Source organism: Prionailurus bengalensis, chromosome B3, assembly GCF_016509475.1.
Source record: "Prionailurus bengalensis isolate Pbe53 chromosome B3, Fcat_Pben_1.1_paternal_pri, whole genome shotgun sequence".
Classification (NCBI taxonomy): domain Eukaryota; kingdom Metazoa; phylum Chordata; class Mammalia; order Carnivora; family Felidae; genus Prionailurus; species Prionailurus bengalensis.
The window spans coordinates 71,516,233-71,539,210 of NC_057355.1; the positions used below are offsets into that span (position 1 = coordinate 71,516,233).

At 38.0% G+C, this 22,978-nt stretch overlaps 1 protein-coding gene and 1 pseudogene across 1 annotated transcript; one reads left to right on the forward strand and one right to left on the reverse strand.

Annotated features, from left to right (window-relative positions):
* Positions 1-1,353: 1,353 nt before the first annotated feature.
* On the reverse strand, positions 1,354-1,509 carry LOC122469661 (annotated as a pseudogene).
* An 8,656-nt stretch (positions 1,510-10,165) lies between these two features.
* Positions 10,166-11,116, forward strand: LOC122467907 (olfactory receptor 11G2-like). Its single transcript, XM_043554481.1, has one exon. The coding sequence runs from the start codon at positions 10,181-10,183 to the stop codon at positions 11,114-11,116; it is 936 nt and encodes a 311-aa protein (XP_043410416.1). The 5' UTR covers positions 10,166-10,180.
* The last annotated feature ends 11,862 nt before the right edge of the window (positions 11,117-22,978 follow it).

The following is a 22,978-nucleotide window of genomic DNA, read 5'->3' on the forward strand; positions in this document are numbered from 1 at the left end:
AGAGAATAGAAACCCCAGAACTAGACCCACAAACGTATGGCCAACTCATCTTTGACAAAGCAGGAAAGAACAGCCAATGGAAAAAAGACAGTCTCTTTAACAAATGCTGTTGGGAGAACTGGACAGCAACATGCAGAAGGTTGAAACTAGACCACTTTCTCACACCATTCACAAAAATAAACTCAAAATGGATATAGGACCTTAATGTGAGACAGGAAACCATCAAAACCTTAGAGGAAAAAGCAGGAAAAGACCTCTCTGACCTCAGCCGTAGCAATCTCTTACTCGACACATCCCCAAAGGCAAGGGAATTAAAAGCAAAAGTGAATTACTGGGACCTTATGAAGATAAAAAGCTTCTGCACAGCAAAGGAAACAACCAACAAAACTAAAAGGCAACCAACGGAATGGGAAAAGATATTTGCAAATGACATATCGGACAAAGGGCTAGTATCCAAAATCTATAAAGAGCTCACCAAACTCCACACCCGAAAAACAAATAACCCAGTGAAGAAATGGGCAGAAAACATGAATAGACACTTCTCTAAAGAAGACATCCGGATGGCCAAGAGGCACATGAAAAGATGTTCAGCGTCGCTCCTTATCAGGGAAATACAAATCAAAACCACACTCAGGTATCACCTCACGCCAGTCAGAGTGGCCAAAATGAACAAATCAGGAGAATATAGATGCTGGAGAGGATGTGGAGAAACGGGAACCCTCTTGCACTGTTGGTGGGAATGCAAACTGGTGCAGCCACTCTGTAAAGCAGTGTGGAGATTGCTCAGAAAATTAAAAATACCTACCCTATGACCCAGCAATAGCACTGCTAGGAATTTATCCAAGGGATACAGGAGCACTGATGCATAGGGCCACTTGTACCCCAATGTTCATAGCAGCACTCTCAACAATAGCCAAATTATGGAAAGAGCCTAAATGTCCATCAACTGATGAATGGATAAAGAAATTGTGGTTTATATACACAATGGAGTACTACGTGGCAATGAGAAAAAATGAAATATGGCCTTTTGTAGCAACGTGGATGGAACTGGAGAGTGTGATGCTAAGTGAAATAAGCCATACAGAGAAAGACAGATACCATATGGTTTCACTCTTATGTGGATCCTGAGAAACTTAACAGGAACCCATGGGGGAGGGGAAGGAAAAAAAAAAAAGAGGTTAGAGTGGGAGAGAGCCAAAGCATAAGAGACTGTTAAAAACTGAGAACAAACTGAGGGTTGATGGGGGGTGGGAGGGAGGAGAGGGTGGGTGATGGGTATTGAGGAGGGCACCTTTTGGGATGAGCACTGGGTGTTGTATGGAAACCAATTTGACACTAAATTTCATATATTAAAAAAAATACATTCTAACCAACATCCCTCCTTGATAAAAGTTCTTAGCGAACTGCGATTCATCAAAAACATCTTTGATCTATGAAAAGCTTTCAATTAGCAATAATCACGCTTCAGATAAGCCTCATTGGCTATGATACTGCCACTGTGGCAAAGTTTGAAACATTTTTGATCTGTAAAGAACATTTCAAAAACTGACATCTAGCATGAATACTTGATGGTGAAAGTGAACGCTTTCCCTCCAAAATCAGAAACGAAACAAGAATTCTGCTCTTACATTGGATATTCTTTCTTGCTTTGTCAAAAATGAGTTAACCATAGAGTTGTGGGTCCGTTTCTGGGTTTTATATTCTGTTCCATTCATCTGTCTGTTTTTGTGCAGGTACCATATTGCCTTGATGACTACAGCTTTGTAATATAGGTTGAAATCCAGAATCATGATGCCTCAAATTTTGTTTTTCTTTTTCAGGATTGCTTTGGCTATTCGGGGGCTTTTCTGGTTGCATACAAATTTTAACACTGATCTAGCGCTGTGAAGAATGCTGATGGTATTTTGATAGGGATTGCATTAAATGTGTAGATTACTTTGGGTAATAAAGGCATTTTAACAATGTTTATTCTTCCAATCTATGAGCACGAAATGTTTTTCCATTTCTTTGTGTTTCTTCAATTTTTTTCATAAGTTTTCAGGGTACAGATATTTTACCTCTTTAGCTGGATTTTCTCTTAGGTAACTTATTGTTTTTAGTGCAATTGTAAATGGAATTGATTCCTTGGTTTTTCTGCTGCTTTGTTATTGGTGTATAGAAATGCAACAGATTTCCACAAGTTGATTTTGTATCCTGCAACTTTGCTGAATTTATGTGTTAGTTCTAGCTATTTTGGGGTGGAGTCTTTGAGTTTTCTACATAGAGGATCATATCGTCTGCAAATAGCAAATGTGTGACTTCTTCCTTACCACTTTGTATTCCCTTTATTTCTTTTCGTTGTCTGCTAAGGCTAAGACTTCCAATACTATATTGAACAGTAATGGTGAGAGTGGGCATCCTTGTCTTGTTCCTGACTTTTGGGGAAATGCTCTCACTTTTTCCCCATTGAGGATGATATTAACTATGGGTCTTTTGTATATGGCATTTATGATGCCAAGGTATATTCCATCTATTATTTTATTGATGGTTTTTTATCAAGATGATGTTGTATCTTGTCAATACTTCTGCATCTATTGACAGGATCATGTGGTTCTTATCTTTTCTTTTATTAATGTGGTGTATCACATTGATTGATTTGTGAATATTGAACCAGCCCTACTGCCCAGGAATAAATCCCACTTGATCATGGTGAATATTCTTTTAATGTAGTATTGAATTTGATTTGCTAGTATCTTGCTGAGAATTTTTGCATCCATGTTTATCAGGGATATTGGCCTGTAATTCTCCTTTTTAGTGGGGTCCTTGACTTTGGAATCAAAGTAATGCTGGCATCATAGGATGGGTTTGGAAGCTTTCCTTCCATTTCTATTTTTAGAACAGTTTGAAAAGAATAGGTATTAACTCTTCTTACTAGACATGTTGCCAAATGCAAGGGAAATGAGAGCAAATATGAACTACAGGGACTTCATCAAGATAAAAAACTTCTGAGGGTGACTTGGTGGCTCAGTCAGTCAAGCATCGACTTCAGCTCAGGTCAGGATCTTATACTTTGTGGGTTAGAGTCCCATATCAGGCTCTGTGCTGACAGCTCATGGCCTGGAGCCTGCTTTGGATTCTGTGTCTCCTTCTCTCTCTGCCCTTCTCAACTTGGGCTCTGTCTCTGTCTCTCAAAAATAAGTAAACTTTTAAAAAATTTAAAAAAAAAAGACTTCTGCCCAGCAAGGGAAACCAACAACAAAACTAAAAGGCAACCTACGGAATGGGAGAAGTTACTGCAAACAACATACCTGATAAAGGGTTAGTATCAAAACTTTATAAAGAACTTATCAAACTCAATATCCAAAAAAACAATCCAGTTAAGAAATAGGCAGAAGATATGAATAACCACTTTTCCAAAGAAGATACCCAGATGGCTAACAGACAAAAAGATGCTCAACATCACTCATCATTAGGGAAATACACATCAAAACAACAAGACAGCACTTCACACCTGTCAGAATAGCTAAAATTAACACAATAAACAATAGGTGTTGGCAAAGATGCAGAGAAAGGGGAACCCTCTTGCACAGCTGGTGGGGATGCAAACTGGTGTGGACATTCTGTAGAACAGTATGGAGGTTCCTAAAAAAAAAACTAAAAATAGAGCTACCCTATGATCCACTGACTGATGAATGGATAAAGAAGAACTGTTATGTATATATGCAATGGAATATTATATAGCCATCAAAAATAATGAAATCTTGCCATTTGCAATGATACAGCTGGAGCTAGACTGTATTATGCTAAGTGAAATAAGTCAGAGAAAGACAATATCATAAGATTTCACTCATATGTGGAACTTAAGAAACAAAACAGATGAACATATGGGGGGGGAGAGAAGAAAGGAAAACAAACCACAAGAGACTCTTAACAATAGAGAACAAACGGAAGGCAGATGGAGGAAGGTGGGTAGGAGATGGGCTAGATGGGTGATGGGTATTAAGGACGGCACTTGTGATAAGCACTGCATGTTTTATGTAAGTGATGAATCACTGAATTCTCCTAAAACCAATATTTCACTGTATGTTAACTAAAATACTAAAAAGGTTTAAAAATCTGTTGAAGTACTTGCAATCAGAATATGTAAAGAACATTCAAAAGTCAACAATAAGAAAACAAATGACCCAGAGCACCTGGGTGGCTCAGTCAGTTAAGCATCTGACTTCAACTCAGGTCATGATCTCCCAGTTCGTGGGTTCAAGCCCCACCTCCGGCTCTGCACTGACATTTCAGAGCCTGGAGCCTGTGTCAGCTTCTGTTTCTTCCTCTCTCTCTGCCCTTCCCCCACTTACAGTCTCTGTCTCTCAAAAATAAATAAACATTTAAAAAAAACTTTAAAAGGGGCTCCTGGGTGGCTCAGTTGGTTAAGTGTTGGATTTTGGCTCAGGTCATAATCTCACAGTTTGTGGATTTGAGCCCCGCCTCAGGCTCAGTGCTGCAGATCATAGCCTGGAACCTGCTTCAGATGCTGTATCTCCCTCTCTCTCTCTGCCCCTTCCCCTGTTCAAGCTCTGTCTCTCTCTCTCCAAAAAAATAAACATTAAAAAAACAATTTTTAAAAAAAGAAAAAAAATGACCCAATAAAAATATTGATAAAATATTTGAGCAGACATTGAACAGCACATATACAAATGACAAATAAGCAAATGAAAATATATTTAAACATCACTAGTCATAAGGGAATTACAAGTTAAAAACACAATGAGTTACTACTGTATACATACCAGAATGACTAAAATTAAAAAGACCAACCATGGGGTGCCTGGGTGGCTCAGTCAGTTAAGCGTCCAACTTCGGCTCAGGTCATGATCTCGCGGTCCGTGAGTTCGAGCCCCGTGTCGGGCTCTGTGCTGACAGCTCAGAGCCTGGAGCCTGTTTCAGATTCTGTGTCTCCCTCTCTCTCTGACCCTCCCCCGTTCATGCTCTGTCTCTCTCTGTCTCAAAAATAAATAAACGTTAAAAAAAAAAAAGACCAACCATACCAGTGTTGGTGATGATATAAATGCACTGGAACTCTCATACACTGCTAGTGTGAATGTAAAATGGTACAGGAACTTTGGAAAACACGTTGGCAGCTTCTTAAAAAGTTAAGCATATATCTACCACTTGATAAAGCCATTTCACCCATAGCTATTTACCTAATAGGAAAAAGCATATGACATACAAAGTCTTATACACAAATGTTCCTAGCAGGTTTACTTCTAATAACATAGTTTATTTCTAATAACTAGAAACAACCCACACCCATCAAAAGGTGAATGGATTAATAAATTCTTATACATCTTTACATACATATTACATATATATACATATTACATATTACTCAACAATAAAAAGAATGATCTATTGACAGATGCAACAACATGGATGAATCTCAAAATAATTGTGCTGAGTAAAAGGAAGTAGACCAAAAAAAAAAAATGAGCATGGTATTATTCCATTTATATAATGCTGTAGGAAATGCAAACATCTATAGTGAGAGAAATATCAGTGGCTACCTGGGGAGTGAGTTCAGAGTGGGGTAAGAGGCAGGAATTGAACAGGGGCACACTTAGAGAAGTTAGGGATAGACTTATTGGTTGATTAATTAATAAAACAACCAGTCGATTGATTTGTTAAAATGTCATTCTACTTGAGAGAGGTTTAAAACAGGGAAAAAATATTATTATAGGAAAAAAAAAGTTAAGGTAGGTCCCAAGGGAAGTGAATAACAAGCAGAAAAATGTCTCTTGACACTGTTTTCCTTTTAGAAGCAGTAAATGGATCCTCAAGGATTTAAAAAAAAACAAAAAACAAAAACCAAAAAACAGGGACTACTTCCTGACAGGCTCTGCTTATAAACCCTCCACCCTTCCACAAACAAAATCAAGGATCCTTATCACAATCACTTCCACCTCTTTTCTCCTAATTACTGTCATCTCTCTAAGAAAATAAAACAGAAAATTTGAGAAGCTTCAGTTTGGAACTCCCTTTGCTGATCCAGGTAATAAGCTTATGAAGTATGGAGAAGAGCAAAAGTCATAATCTCCTAGCTTTTACCTGAAGCTCTCTTCAAATTTGCTATAGCCATACACATACAACCAATATTTCTTAAGCTTTTACTGGTCAGGCAATGGTCAAGGTACTTCCACAGGCATTTATCTCATTCAATAATCTTTACAGCAGCCCTTTAAAGAGGGCATTTTTATGCCTACTTTAAGGTAACTGCGTATTAATTTCCTATGACTAATAAAAAAAAGCTCTTGACTCTAAATCCAATATTTTTCTGTTATGCACACCGGCCTGCCGGCCTAATTGGGAAAATTATCCTTACTTTTAAGTATTTTCTAGGAACAGATTACCAATGTTACTGATGTCACAACCCCCTCACTGAAACTATACAAACCAGCTAAAGGAGGAACCTGGCTATGGAGAGAGGGCCAACACATGAACATACCAAGATCAGGAAATGTCTTCCTCCAACTGTGTATGGCATGACCTGGCTCACCCGTGTGGTCTATCTCAACCTTTCCTAGGTTGACTAATTAAACAAGTAAACCAAAACAAGATGATTGTTGCTAATTAACTCAGTCGACTAACTCAGCATGGAGTCATAAACACAGTGATATTCACAGCCCCCTCTGCAGTGGGAATCAGTCTTTTTTTTTTTCCCCTGACAGCTCCAGCTAAGATTTGTGGCAGGTAAGCATCATAGTTTCTTCTGTACAAATGAGCTAAGTGATAAAAGATGAGTAGCAATACAGTCCTGTTAAATATATTAGATTGAGCATAAAATGATGATGGCCATTCTTATTTTCTAGAATCCCTCCTAGCTTTCTAGAACAGCTTTGTGAGACTTCCTGACACAGAACTGTTCTGAGAAGAAATGGTTTTACTCAAAAGTCTAACATGATTGATTTTTCCATTTTTAAGGAGTAATATGCTGCTGCTTGGAAAACTGAGGGTAGAGGAACAAAAGTAGAAGCAAGGACTTGTGTTAGGTTGCTGCTGCAGAAGTCCAAGGAAGAAAGGATGTCATTTGAAATTGGGAGAAAACAGTGAAGACAAAGAGAAGTGCATGATGTAAGTCATAGTTTAGAAACAGAAGCATCCTGCTGATGCATTGGATGTGAGGTGCAAAAGAAAGGAAAGGATGTAAAATTAGACTAAACCAGGAAAAGTAAGTCCTTAAACATTAAGCCATTCAAACTGCTGAAAATATTTTGAGGCGATGGACAATGTGATTATTGCAAAACATAACCTTTTAGAAACATCCTACAAAACACTTTGGTTAAAAATGCCCCAAACACAATTAGTAATGAATTATTTTGACCTACTGAAAATTTTATTGAATTTAAAGTCCATAAGTGAATTTCACACGTTAAGTAAATTTTATTTTGAGCCACTCTTCCATTCATTAGCAGTTAATGTATTGTCATGGATCCAACATTTGTTAACAGCCCCATTTGAAGAACAGGGCATTTGGAAAAATGGTTGCTTCAGAAAAGACCACATTGTGAATATGTTCATCCTGAATGAGAACAGTGTAAGGTAATGCAAATGTATGTTAGATATTTTATGTCTGATTTAAGTTTGCCTTCAAAAAATGGAATATTTGGTATCTGAAACTTAATCTCAGTCCCTAGCCACATGTTCTTAAAATCAGAAAGGAAAGGGCATTTAGAAAGTGTAAGTTTATGGTACAAGAACCAGAACCTGTTCCTCCCACAGCTGAGGCTCTAAAAGCCTTACTGTAATATAAGTTAAGATATAAAATAGCAGGACCTTGGGAAATTTTATTGACCAGATGAGTCCCCCATGTCATGAAAATCATATGAAATCCAGACCTAGGTCTGTCTCTGAAAGGGAAGCTTTGGTACACAGATTATAAATTCTAAATTATTACTCAGTTTGCTGCTCCCCTATCACAAATCCTCTTAAATCAACACAAAAATACACTATCGTCAATAGACCACTGTCAGATTCCTTGGATAACTAAGAAACTCTCAAAAATAACTTGATTGCTTAATTGATACTATAATCCAGATAATGGAAATAGATATTTTTCATGTTCCTTAGGCATGCCCTATTTACAGAGGCTATAATAACTAAGACCCAGGATTGAGGACAGGATTATTTAACAATGGTTTTGTTGTTGTTGTTATTGTTGTTGTTTTAACTCAGAAAAGCATAAAGCCATTATGCAAATGTATAACCTTCTAAACTCATTCTGCTTGAGGCACTCCCAAGCAGTGACTAGAAGGAAGCTTTCTCTTCTTTTCAAGTTTCCTGCTCCGTCTACCTTAACTTTGGATCAATAGTATCAGGTTCCACAGTTCATAGAGCTGGAATAGAAACCAGTGGATTTTGTAGTCATATTCCCAGCCCAGACAATCAAAGACCTATTTCCACAAAGCCAAATTAATGTTCATCCTATCCCTCAACTGTACCTACCCTAGATGGCTGGAGAACTATATTAACAGAAGTGAGCTAAAGCTATTTGCTACAATTTGAATCTTTTATTCCTGAAACTGGTAGATTGCATTGCCAAATAGAATCAGTGAGTTCATTAACTACCTTAAAACAGAAAAGTGATTCCATTAGTCCTAAGGGTCTGCTGCTCCAAGGCCACACAATTTGAATTAGCTTTGTCCACAAATAGCTCTGTGGGTGTGATCTCTCTCTGGAAACCGAAAGAAAGTGTGTTATTCAATCATTTTTATGAATATTCATTAAGAGCTGTCTAAGTGCAAAGCATTATGCTAATTCCCAGTCACTTCTGGTAAACTAACTTACACAAACTGATTTTGAGCCTATGAAAAAGTTCTATTTGAAACTTTCTGCTCAGTAAGATGCTTCTGAGTGAGCCACTTCAAAGAATTCTCTCTTGGAAGAGGCATACAGGAAAAGTGGGAGGTACAGTAAAGAAATGTCTTATTTAAATTAAAAGACTGATCATAAGACTCAATGTTCATGTAAGATGGTAACAGACTTCCCAGAAGTGGCTGTGAATTACATCATGCATTACAATGTTCAAGTTTGAGGATAGTTTTTTTTTTCTTTTTTCTTTTTCCTTTTTTCTTTTCTATTTTTTTTATTTTTATTTATTTATTTACTTTTTCTTAATCACTTCTGGACTATTCTCTCCTGAAAGCAGAGCTGTTCTGATGTAACCACCTACTTTGGAAAAAATTACTGCCAAGAGGAGAACTACCCAGTCTAATATCACCAGAAGAAAACTAAAAAGAGAAAGCAGTTAAAATGCACTCTATACATCATTCCCCAGGCTCTGGTAAATATAGACCTTAGTATTAGAAAATGGTGTTGACAATCAGAGCTCTCATGTACTGTCAATGTAAGCGGAAAATAGTCCAATAATGATGGAACACTGTTGAGTTTAATCTAATAAAATTAAAGATGCACATATTCTATTATCCAGCGTATAGAAATGCATGCATGTGTGAACCAAGAAAAATGAACTTTATATTCATAGTAGCATTATTCCTGATAGCTAATAATTAATCTATGTTACGGTTTATTCATGGAATGTAATACTATAGAGAAGGAAAAATGGAAAAAAACTACAGATACATGCAACAACATGAATTTCACGAACTTACTGTTGAGCAAAAGAAGCCATCCAAATGTATACTTTCCTTTATGTAAAGTAGAAAAACAAGAAAAACCAAATATTTTTGTTTAGGAATGCATACTTTTTTATTAAAATAAAAACAAAGAAGCGATTACCTTAAGGAAAAGAGAATGTTACAATTGGAGGAATAGAGAGGCAGAGGATAGTGATTGTGATGGAGCATGAGAGAGGATTCTAGGATGCAAGTGATAGTCTATTTCTTGACCTTGGTGGTAGTTACTATGGAGGTTTATGTATAATGACTTATTAAGCTATAAGTTTATGTATTAAGCATGTTTCCATATATTTCACAATAAAGAAACATTTCTGTCTATCCACTCGTATTCACTGGCTGCTTGTGTTTTTCAGTCTAATGACTAAGCCAGAACAATATTTCGGGATTAGACAAAAATACTAACCACTGACATATAAATGTTTATTGCATTCCACAGAGTGGTTTCAATACATATGTGGGTCCCCATATACACAGACATTCAATAATTTGATGGTCTTTTCACAGCTCCCAGATACATGAATATCTCCAACACCCCCAACACCTCCAGCACCATCACTGGCTTCATCCTCCTGGGCTTCCCTTGCTCCAGGGAGGGGCAGATCCTCCTCTTTGTGCTCTTCTCTGTTATCTACCTCCTGACCCTCATGGGCAATGGGTCCATCATCTGTGCTGTGCGCTGGGATCAGAGACTCCACACCCCCATGTACATCTTGCTTGCCAACTTCTCCTTCCTAGAGATCTGGTATGTCACCTCCACTGTCCCCAACATGTTAGCCAACTTCCTCTCTGACACCAAGGTCATTTCCTTCTCTGGGTGCTTTCTCCAGTTCTACTTTTTCTTCTCCTTGGGTTCTACAGAATGCTTTTTCTTGGCCATTATGGCATTTGATCGGTACCTTGCCATCTGCTGGCCTCTACACTATCCAACCATTATGACTGGACGTCTCTGCACCAATCTTGTGATCAGCTGCTGGGTATTTGGTTTCCTCTGGTTCTTGATTCCCATCATCATCATCTCTCAAATGTCCTTCTGTGGATCCAGGATTATTGACCACTTCCTGTGTGATCCTGGACCCCTGTTGGCCCTCACCTGTACTAGAGCCCCTGCAATAGAGTTAACTAGCTCCACCTTAAGTTCTCTGCTCTTATTTATTCCCTTTTTCTTTATCGTGGTGTCCTATGCTCTTGTTCTGAGAGCTGTGTTGAGGGTCCCTTCAGCAGCTGGACGAAGAAAAGCTTTCTCCACCTGTGGGTCCCATCTGGCAGTGGTTTCACTGTTCTATGGCTCAGTGATGGTCATGTATGTGAGCCCAACATCTGAGCGTGAAGCTGGGATGCAGAAGATGGTGACTTTGTTTTATTCTGTAGTTACTCCACTCATTAACCCTATAATATATAGTCTGAGGAACAAAGATATGAAACATGCTATGAAAACATTGTTGAGAACATAAAAGTAAGAGCCTTGGTTTAAAACATTTGGGGGCAGAATCTGTTTTTAATTTCTTAGCGAAAAAGAAGACTACCTGACATCACTCAGAAAATCGTTTATATTGTTTTTGAACCTTATACACCATACAGCTTCTTTCCTAGAATTTATGGGGCTATAAGGGATCTCAAAGATGAACTCATCTCCCTAATTTTAGAAATGACAGAGTCATAGATTGAAAAAACTTGGTAGAATTTGTTGCAGAAATAGAATTAAAAATATCTCCTGCCAAGACAGAAAACCTATCCACAAAAGTAGAAGAGAAAGAAACAGTTTTATTATTGAATAAGCATTAAAACAAGAGAATATGTGAATCACAGGCAATCTGATAAGAGATGGCAAAGACATAAAGAAATCTCATTCCTTTATGTAGCCAAACAAATACAAACCATTTACATACATGTTCTCAAGATAAATAGGAACTAGTTCTCAAAAAGATTTGACAGCACACTTTGTCATACATAATTCATCATAGATTCACCTGATAATTGGATGGCCATCTTTGTTTGCTAATTGGCTTCATACAAAGGAAAAATACACACATCTTTATTACTTGACATAGTTTTGCAACTTAGCAGATAGGCCACCAAAGCTAGGCTCCTAAGCTACCATGGAAAATGGGAGATAGGGGCAGCATCCACATTGATGATTATATTTCAGAAGACTTCTTAGGTCCCTGACAAAGACACTTCTGAGTCATAAAGTTGGCAAGAGGCTCACTTAGATTTAATTTTTACATACATTTCAAAGACAGAAAAAAAAAATTAATTACAAGTTTTATAAAGTAAAAGCTCAAAAAAAAAAGGTGGAGGAGAGGGAAAGTGTCTTCACTAGTTTTCAACAAGGATAATTCAGCCTCCAATTTATTTTTTAATTTTATTTATTTATTTTTTAATTTGCATGCAACTTAGCATATAGTGTAATAATGATTTCAAGAATATATTCCAGTGATTTATTCCCTATGTATAACACCCAGTGTTCATCCCAACAAGTGTCTTACTTAATGCCCTTTACCCATTTAGCCCATCCCCCCCACCCACAACCTCTCCAGCAACCCTCAGTTTGTTCTCTATATTTAAGAGTCTCTTATGTTTTGTCCCTCTTCTTGTTTTTATATTCTTTTTGCTTCCCTTCCCTTATGTTCCCTTCCCTTCCCTGTTTTGTATCTTAAATTCCACATATGAGTAAAGCCATATGATATTTGTCTTTCTCTAATTTCGCTTAGCATAATACCCTCTAGATCTATCCACAGAGTTGCATATGGCAAGATTTCATTCGTTTTGATGGCCAAGTAATATTCTATTGTATATATACCACATCTTCTTTATCCATCCATCTGTCAATGGACATTTGGGCTCTTTCTATACTTTGGCTATTGTTGATAGCACTGCTATAAACATTGGGGTGTATGTGTTCCTTCGAAACAGCACATCTGTATCCCTTGGATAAATACCTAGTAGTGCAATTGCTAGGTCATAGAGTAGTTCTATTTTTAATTTTTTCAGGATCCTCCATACTGTTTTCCAGAGTGGCTGCATAAATTTACATTTCTATCAGCAGTGCAAAAGAGATTATCTTTCTCCACATCCTTGCCAACATCTGTCATTGCCTGAGTTGTTCATTTTAGTCATTCTGACAGGCGTGAGGTGCTATCTTATTGTGGTTTTAATTTGTATTTCTCTGATGATAAGTGATATTGAGCATTTTTTCATGTATCGGTTGGCCATCTGGGTGTCTTCTTTGGAGAAAAGTCTATTCATGTCTTTTGCCCAATTCTTCACTGGATTATTCATTTTTTGGGTGTTGAGTTTGATAAGTTCTCTATAGATTTTGTATTCTAACCTTTATGATATGTCATTTTCAAATATCTTCTCCCATTCTGTCAGTTGCCTTTTAGTTTTGCTGATTGTTTCCCATGCTGTGCAGAAGTTTTTTTTTCTTGAAGAGGTCCCAACAGTTCAGTTTTGCTTTTGTTGCCCTTGCCTTTCGAGATGTGTTGAGTAAGAAGTTGATGTGGCCAGGGTCAAAGAGGTTTTTGCCTGCTTTCTCTGATGGCTTCCTGTCTTACATTTAGGTCTTTTATTCATTTTGAGTTTATTTTTGTGTCTGGTGTAAAAAAGTGGCCCAGGTTCATTTTACTGCACGTCGCTGTCCAGTTTTCCCAGAACCATTTGCTGAAGAGACTGTCTTTATTCTATTGGATATTCTTCCCTGTTTTGTCAAAGATTAGTTGGCCATACATTTGGGGATCGATGTCTGGGTTCTCTATTCTGTTCCATTGATCTGAGTGTCTGTTTTTGTGCCAGTACCATACTGTCTTGATGATTACAGCTTTGTAATACAGCTTGAAGTCCAGGATTGTGATGTCTCCAGCTTCGGTTTTCTTTTTCCGGATTGCTTTGGCTATTTGGGGTCTTTTCTGGTTCCATACAAATTTTAGGTTTCTTCTAGCTCTGTGAATAATGCTGGTGTTATTTTGATAGGGATGGCATTGAATATGTAGACTGCTTTGGGTAGTATCAACATTTTAACAATATTTGTTCTTCTAATCCATGAGCATAAAATATTTTTCTATTTTTTGTTTCATTTTCAATTTCTTTCATAAGCTCTCTATAGTTTTCAGTGAAAAAATTTTTCACCTCTGTTTAGGTTTATTCCGAGGTATTTTATGGTTTTTGATGCAATTGTAAATGAGATTGATTCCTTGCTTTCACTTTCTGTTATTTCATTATTGGTGTATAGGAATGCAGCTGATTTCTGTGCATTGATTTTATATCCTGCAACTTTGCTGAATTCATGGATCAGTTCTAGCAGGTTTTTTGGTGAATATTTTGGGTTTTCCATATAGATTATCAGATCATCTGTGAAGAGAGAAACTTTGACTTCCTCGTTGCTAATTTGGATACTTTTATTCCTTTGTGTTGTCTGATTGTTGAGGCTAGGATTTCCAATACTATGTTGAATAACAGTCAGCCCCTAAATATTTATTTGTATTTGACCTTAAAAATTACACAAGAATACAATCCTAGGCCAAAACCTAAAGTTTTCTATTACCCTTTTAACAACAACAAATTGTCCTTACTCTTCCAGTTCAGCTTATATTTCTGCCTTTCAGAATATCTGTCATAGTAACATGAATTACAGACAAGAGATTAATATCTTAATATATATAAATATCTTCTAGCCTCGGCACAATAGAAAAGGTGCCAAATGTATAAAAAAAAGAATACAGCAAATATTTTCAAATATCTAAAAAGACATTCTATTTTATTCAGAATTAGAGAAATACAAAAGTTGATGAAGATCAAACATGATGTTGGGAAAAGCAGCAATCTATTCCTTTGCTAGTAGAGCAAAATTGGTACAATTCTTATGGAGGACATTTTGACAAAAATTATCAAAATTTAAAAAGCATTCATTTTGACTCAGAAATTCTGTTCCTAGATATTAACCTGAATAGTATATCCACATATAAAAAAATGGTATATCTACAAGAATACTGACTACTGTTTCCAATAGAAAAAGATTGGAACGATCTAAATTCCTATCAGTTAAGGACATTGAATTACTATACATCCACAGAATGAAATATACTATATAACTGTTAAAAATTGAGATCTGTACACATCTTTTGATCTAAAGCTACCCTGAAAGTATATCATTAAATGAAAAACAAAATGAAAAAGATCGCTGTCTTGGGCTGTCTCTCACGTGAAGAAAAATTATATGAGTATGTATATATTTATGTTCAGAAATACATTATGTGCTTCTTGAAGAAGAAAGAAGAAACTAAGACAGAGGTTGTTTTTGAGAAAGTTAATTGGGTGTTTGGGGGTAGGGAAAGAAGGAGATATTTTCACTGTATATGCCTATGCATTTTTAAAATTTCTTTCTATTCGCATATACTAGATTTAAACATAGATTAAAACATTTAACATTAATGTTAACACTGAAAAATAAATCTTACAACTATTCCAGTATAAAATTAGAACCAGGGAAACTTTTTTTTAATAATTCTTTGATTCTTTGGGAAATTAGGAAGAGGACTGATTATTGATAGAAAATGAAAAAGAAGAAAAACTGACAACCTCTTGATGTCATCTCACTAAAAATTCTTTGGTTCTACTGGAGCAGAGTAGGAAAATTCTTCCTCTTTTGAGGACCCATGAGACTAAATAAACTATGAAAAATTGAAAGTGGCTATATTTTTATTATTGTTGTACTATTTTCCTCCATAATCATTTATTCATTAAAACAATTAAATATATGTAATATGCTAGACACTGAGCTAGAAATGACTAATATACAGAAGTAAGATATATTTCCTTTTCTTGCAGGGCTCATAAACAAGTGGCAAATGGACAAGATGTGATATAAACAAAGGAATTATAAATTGGTATGAGAGCAAGTGAAAAAAGAGTACAGATAAAAGCCAGGAATATTAAGAAGTGAGAAAGCATGGCAAGTTCTTAAAAAAAAATGCACTTAACCATTCACAGATCACAATCTATTTACAAGTATGCCACAATACACAGAAAAGAAGTATTTCTAGAATACAGGTCCACAGGGCACTTACTACCCATTGTGATTTATAATTGGCCACACCTATTGATACATTAATGAGTAATGAGCATCTTTAATCAAAATAAATATGAATAGTTCTTCCTATTAAAAGATATAACAATTCATAATTCAACAATTAAGATAGATACAAATAGATGTAAAAAGAAACAGAGGACAATGAAGAAATGTATCATTTGGGTATTGAAATACAAAAATCAATCTTTAAAGGACATCAAAGTATAAATATTATACTTATATTTAAAATATTACATTCAGAACTAATTCTTTGAGCCAAAAACATGTAAGCTGGAATGTACTTTGTGTATTTCACGTACTTTTATTAATTTGGCTTTCTTTTTAATTCCAAGGGATACCCTGATACTTATTGGTATTCAGGAAAGATTTCCTTAATGCAGTGATTCTTCTCACCCACAGAGAAAAAAAAATACCTTGCTCTTTGCTCAATATATAAGTGCTCATTATAGTAATTATCAAACAATAAAACATAAAAATATTTTTAAAGTTATCTAAACTCCCACCACTCTGAGCTAACCACCATTAATACTTTAGTGACCAACCTTTCATGTATTCTTGTATACACAAATCACACACTCTTTCACATATGTCAAGTTTACATGAATGAGATTTTTTTTTTTCTGGTGGACTCCTTTATTTTCTCCTTCCTACTCTCTACCACCACCACTTAATTTTTAATCTACTTTTCACTCTACCCCCACCCATCTCTGCTACACAAACAATATCAACAATCTAGTACATGTGCTTCATACTGTTCTCTCTGCTCCTAATCATATAAAAATATTTATAACTATATATCAGGGCTTTTTTCATTCTTTATCTTACAAAAATTAAGTTATATTTTATTGACTTCTGTATATAGTGCCTTTACATTTGGCCTTATAATATGCAACTCCAAAGTAAGGTTACCAAATATTTTCATTTTGTATAGTAGGCCAGAGATATACAATTAATCCTTGAACAGGATCTTTTAATAGGAAGAACTATTCACGAGCTAATATTCATTCCATAAAAGATATGACTGAGGGGGCACCTGGGTGGCTCAGTCAGTAGAGTGTCCAACTTCGGCTCAGGCCATGATCTCACTGTTTGTGGGCTGGAGCCCTGTGTTGGGCTCTGTGTTGACAGCTCAGAGCCTGGAGCCTGCTTCAGATTCTGTGTCCCCCTCTCTCTGCCCCTTCCCTGCTCACACTCTCTCTCTCCCTCAAAAATAAATGTAAAAAAATTTAATAAAAAAATATGACTGAGAACAAATTTCATGTCCTCATTGAGGAAGTTTATAATCAGAGTCTTTATAAAAGATACCATTATTATAGAGGGTATTAGGGGATGTGATTAGTCATCTCCATTTCTAGTAAATAGCTGGATATGAGATTCATATACATCACCATGGAGAACAGAGACATCACCACCAACAAAGACACACATTTCAAGATACACATTTCAGCTGCTGAAAGCATCTGAAGCATAGTTCTTAGAACCAACATATTTGGTCCAAAGATATACAAAACAGTGAGAGTGATGGTGAGTTTATAGTACATATTCTATTCTATGATATGGGATAGGTACAGGACACATAGCACACATAGTACATGTTCTATGATGTGCCATAGGTATGGGATATGGCACCCAGTGGGCCCATATGTAGCAGATGTTGTAATGTGCTGTCAAGATCTTTCCTTCAAGACTGAGGCACTCAGAGTTGCGGCAAGATGGCGGCTTAGGAGGACGCTGGGCTCACCGCACGTCCTGCTGATCACTTAGATTCCATCTACACCTGCCTAAATAACCCAGAAAACCGCCAGAGGATTAGCAGAACAGAGTCGCCGGAGCCAAACGCAGATGAGAGGCCCACGGAAGAGGGTAGGAAGGGCGGCGAGGCGGTGCGCGCTCCACGGACTGGCGGGAGGGAGCCGGGGCGGAGGGGCGGCTCACTGGCCAAGCAGAGCCCCCGAGTCTGGCTGGCAAAAGCGGAGGGGCCGGGCGGACTGTGTTCCGACAGCAAGCGCGACTTAGCGTCTGGGAGGTCATAAATTAACAGCTCTGCTCGGAAAGCGGGAAGGCTGGAGGACAAAGGGAGGGAGAGCTGCTGAGCCCCCTGACAACAGAGCTCAGTTTGGTGGGGAACAAAGGCGCTCGCCAGCGCCATTTCCCCCGCCCATCCCCCAGCCGAAATCCCAAAGGGAACCGGTTCCTGCCAGGGAACTTGCTCGCTCCGCGCAAACACCCAACTCTGCGCTTCTGCGGAGCCAAACCTCCGGCAGCGGATCTGACTCCCTCCCGCTGCCACAGGGCCCCTCCTGAAGTGGATCACCTAAGGAGAAGCGATCTAAGCCTGCCCCTCCTGCCCCCGAGCACCTTGCCTACCCACCCCAGCTAATACGCCAGATCCCCAGCATCACAAGCCTGGCAGGGTGCAAGTAGCCCAGACGAGCCACACCACCCCACAGTGAATCCCGCCCCTAGGAGAGGGGAAGAGAAGGCACACACCAGTCTGACTGTGGCCCCAGCGGTGGGCTGGGGGCAGACATCAGGTCTGACTGCGGCCCCGCCCACCAACTCCAGGTATACACCACAGCACAGGGGAAGTGCCCTGCAGGTCCTCACCACGCCAGGGACTATCCAAAATGACCAAGCGGAAGAACTCCCCTCAGAAGAATCTCCAGGAAATAACAACAGCTAATGAGCTGATCAAAAAGGATTTAAATAATATAACAGAAAGTGAATTTAGAATAATAGTCATAAAATTAATCGCTGGGCTTGAAAACAGTATACAGGACAGCAGAGAATCTCTTGCTACAGAGATCAAGGGACTAAGGAACAGTCACGAGGAGCTGAAAAACGCTTTAAACGAAATGCATAACAAAATGGAAACCACCACAGCTCGGCTTGAAGAGGCAGAGGAGAGAATAGGTGAACTAGAAGATAAAGTTATGGAAAAAGAGGAAGCTGAGAAAAAGAGAGATAAAAAAATCCAGGAGTATGAGGGGAAAATTAGAGAATTAAGTGATACACTAAAAAGAAATAATATACGCATAATTGGTATCCCAGAGGAGGAAGAGAGAGGGAAAGGTGCTGAAGGGGTACTTGAAGAAATAATAGCTGAGAACTTCCCTGAACTGGGGAAGGAAAAAGGCATTGAAATCCAAGAGGCACAGAGAACTCCCTTCAGACGTAACTTGAATCGATCTTCTGCACGACATATCATAGTGAAACTGGCAAAATACAAGGATAAAGAGAAAATTCTGAAAGCAGCAAGGGGTAAACGTGCCCTCACATATAAAGGGAGACCTATAAGACTCGTGACTGATCTCTCTTTTGAAACTTGGCAGGCCAGAAAGAATTGGCACGAGATTTTCAGGGTGCTAGACAGAAAAAATATGCAGCCAAGAATCCTTTATCCAGCAAGTCTGTCATTTAGAATAGAAGGAGAGATAAAGGTCTTCCCAAACAAACAAAAACTGAAGGAATTTGTCACCACTAAACCAGCCCTACAAGAGATCCTAAGGGGGACCCTGTGAGACAAAGTCCCAGAGACATCACTATAAGCATAAAACATACAGACATCACAATGACTCTAAACCCGTATCTTTCTATAATAACACTGAATGTAAATGGATTAAATGCGCCAACCAAAAGACATAGGGTATCAGAATGGATAAAAAAACAAGACCCATCTATTTGCTGTCTACAAGAGACTCATTTTAGACCTGAGGACACCTTTAGATTGAGAGTGAGGGGATGGAGAACTATTTATCATGCGACTGGAAGCCAAAAGAAAGCTGGAGTAGCCATACTTATATCAGACAAACTAGACTTTAAATTAAAGGCTGTAACAAGAGATGAAGAAGGACATTATATAATAGTTACAGGGTCTATCCATCAGGAAGAGCTAACAATTATAAATGTCTATGCACCGAATACCGGAGCCCCCAAATATATAAAACAATTACTCATAAACATAAGCAACCTTATTGATAAGAATGTGGTAATTGCAGGGGACTTTAACACCCCACTTACAGAAATGGATAGATCATCTAGACACACGGTCAATAAAGAAACAAGGGCCCTGAATGAGACATTGGATCAGATGGACTTGACAGATATATTTAGAACTCTGCATCCCAAAGCAACAGAATATACTTTCTTCTCGAGTGCACATGGAACATTCTCCAAGATAGATCATATACTGGGTCACAAAACAGCCCTTCATAAGTTTACAAGAATTGAAATTATACCATGCTTACTTTCAGACCACAATGCTATGAAGCTTGAAATCAACCACAGAAAAAAGTCTGGAAAACCTCCAAAAGCATGGAGGTTAAAGAACACCCTACTAACGAATGAGTGGGTCAACCAGGCAATTAGAGAAGAAATTAAAAAATATATGGAAACAAACGAAAATGAAAATACAACAATCCAAACGCTTTGGGACGCAGCAAAGGCAGTCCTGAGAGGAAAATACATTGCAATCCAGGCCTATCTCAAGAAACAAGAAAAATCCCAAATACAAAATCTAACAGCACACCTAAAGGAACTAGAAGCAGAACAGCAAAGGCAGCCTAAGCCCAGCAGAAGAAGAGAAATAATAAAGATCAGAGCAGAAATAAACAATATAGAAACTAAAAAAACTGTAGAGCAGATCAACGAAACCAAGAGTTGGTTTTTTGAAAAAATAAACAAAATTGACAAACCTCTAGCCAGGCTTCTCAAAAAGAAAAGGGAGATGACCCAAATAGATAAAATCATGAATGAAAATGGAATTATTACAACCAATCCCTCAGAGATACAAACAATTATCAGGGAATACTATGAAAACTTATATGCCAACAAATTGGACAACCTGGAAGAAATGGACGAATTCCTGAACACCCACACTCTTCCAAAACTCAATCAGGAGGAAATAGAAAGCTTGAACAGACCCATAACCAGCGAAGAAATTGAATCGGTTATCAAAAATCTCCCAACAAATAAGAGTCCAGGACCAGATGGCTTCCCAGGGGAGTTCTACCAGACGTTTAAAGCAGAGATAATACCTATCCTTCTCAAGCTATTCCAAGAAATAGAAAGGGAAGGAAAACTTCCAGACTCATTCTATGAAGCCAGTATTACTTTGATTCCTAAACCAGACAGAGACCCAGTAAAAAAAGAGAACTACAGGCCAATATCCCTGATGAATATGGATGCAAAAATTCTCAATAAGATACTAGCAAATCGAATTCAACGGCATATAAAAAGAATTATTCACCATGATCAAGTGGGATTCATTCCTGGGATGCAGGGCTGGTTCAACATTCGCAAATCAATCAACGTGATACATCACATTAACAAAAAAAGAGAGAAGAACCATATGATCCTGTCAATCGATGCAGAAAAGGCCTTCGACAAAATCCAGCACCCTTTCTTAATAAAAACCCTTGAGAAAGTCGGGATAGAAGGAACATACTTAAAGATCATAAAAGCCATTTATGAAAAGCCCACAGCTAACATCATCCTCAACGGGGAAAAACTGAAAGCTTTTTCCCTGAGATCAGGAACACGACAAGGATGCCCACTCTCACCGCTGCTGTTTAACATAGTGCTGGAAGTTCTAGCATCAGCAATCAGACAACAAAAGGAAATCAAAGGCATCAAAATTGGCAAAGATGAAGTCAAGCTTTCGCTTTTTGCAGATGACATGATATTATACATGGAAAATCCGATAGACTCCACCAAAAGTCTGCTAGAACTGATACAGGAATTCAGCAAAGTTGCAGGATACAAAATCAATGTACAGAAATCAGTTGCATTCTTATACACTAACAATGAAGCAACAGAAAGACAAATAAAGAAACTGATCCCATTCACAATTGCACCAAGAAGCATAAAATACCTAGGAATAAATCTAACCAAAGATGTAAAGGATCTGTATGCTGAAAACTATAGAAAGCTTCTGAAGGAAATTGAAGAAGATTTAAAGAAATGGAAAGACATTCCCTGCTCATGGATTGGAAAAATAAATATTGTCAAAATGTCAATACTACCCAAAGCTATCTACACATTCAATGCAATCCCAATCAAAATTGCACCAGCATTCTTCTCGAAACTAGAACAAGCAATCCTAAAATTCATATGGAACCACAAAAGGCCCCGAATAGCCAAAGGAATTTTGAAGAAGAAGACCAAAGCAGGAGGCATCACAATCCCAGACTTTAGCCTCTACTACAAAGCTGTCATCATCAAGACAGCATGGTATTGGCACCAAAACAGACACATAGACCAATGGAATAGAATAGAAACCCCAGAACTAGACCCACAAACGTATGGCCAACTCATCTTTGACAAAGCAGGAAAGAACATCCAATGGAAAAAAGACAGCCTCTTTAACAAATGGTGCTGGGAGAACTGGACAGCAACATGCAGAAGGTTGAAACTAGACCACTTTCTCACACCATTCACAAAAATAAACTCAAAATGGATAAAGGACCTAAATGTGAGACAGGAAACCATCAAAACCTTAGAGGAGAAAGCAGGAAAAGACCTCTCTGACCTCAGCCGTAGCAATCTCTTACTCGACACATCCCCAAAGGCAAGGGAATTAAAAGCAAAAGTGAATTACTGGGACCTTATGAAGATAAAAAGCTTCTGCACAGCAAAGGAAACAACCAACAAAACTAAAAGGCAACCAACGGAATGGGAAAAGATATTCGCAAATGACATATCGGACAAAGGGCTAGTATCCAAAATCTATAAAGAGCTCACCAAACTCCACACCCGAAAAACAAATAACCCAGTGAAGAAATGGGCAGAAAACATGAATAGACACTTCTCTAAAGAAGACATCCGGATGGCCAACAGGCACATGAAAAGATGTTCAGCGTCGCTCCTTATCAGGGAAATACAAATCAAAACCACACTCAGGTATCACCTCACGCCAGTCAGAGTGGCCAAAATGAACAAATCAGGAGACTATAGATGCTGGAGAGGATGTGGAGAAACGGGAACCCTCTTGCACTGTTGGTGGGAATGCAAATTGGTGCAGCCGCTCTGGAAAGCAGTGTGGAGGTTCCTCAGAAAATTAAAAATAGACCTACCCTATGACCCAGCAATAGCACTGCTAGGAATTTATCCAAGGGATACAGGAGCACTGATGCATAGGGCCACTTGTACCCCAATGTTCATAGCAGCACTCTCAACAATAGCCAAATTATGGAAAGAGCCTAAATGTCCATCAACTGATGAATGGATA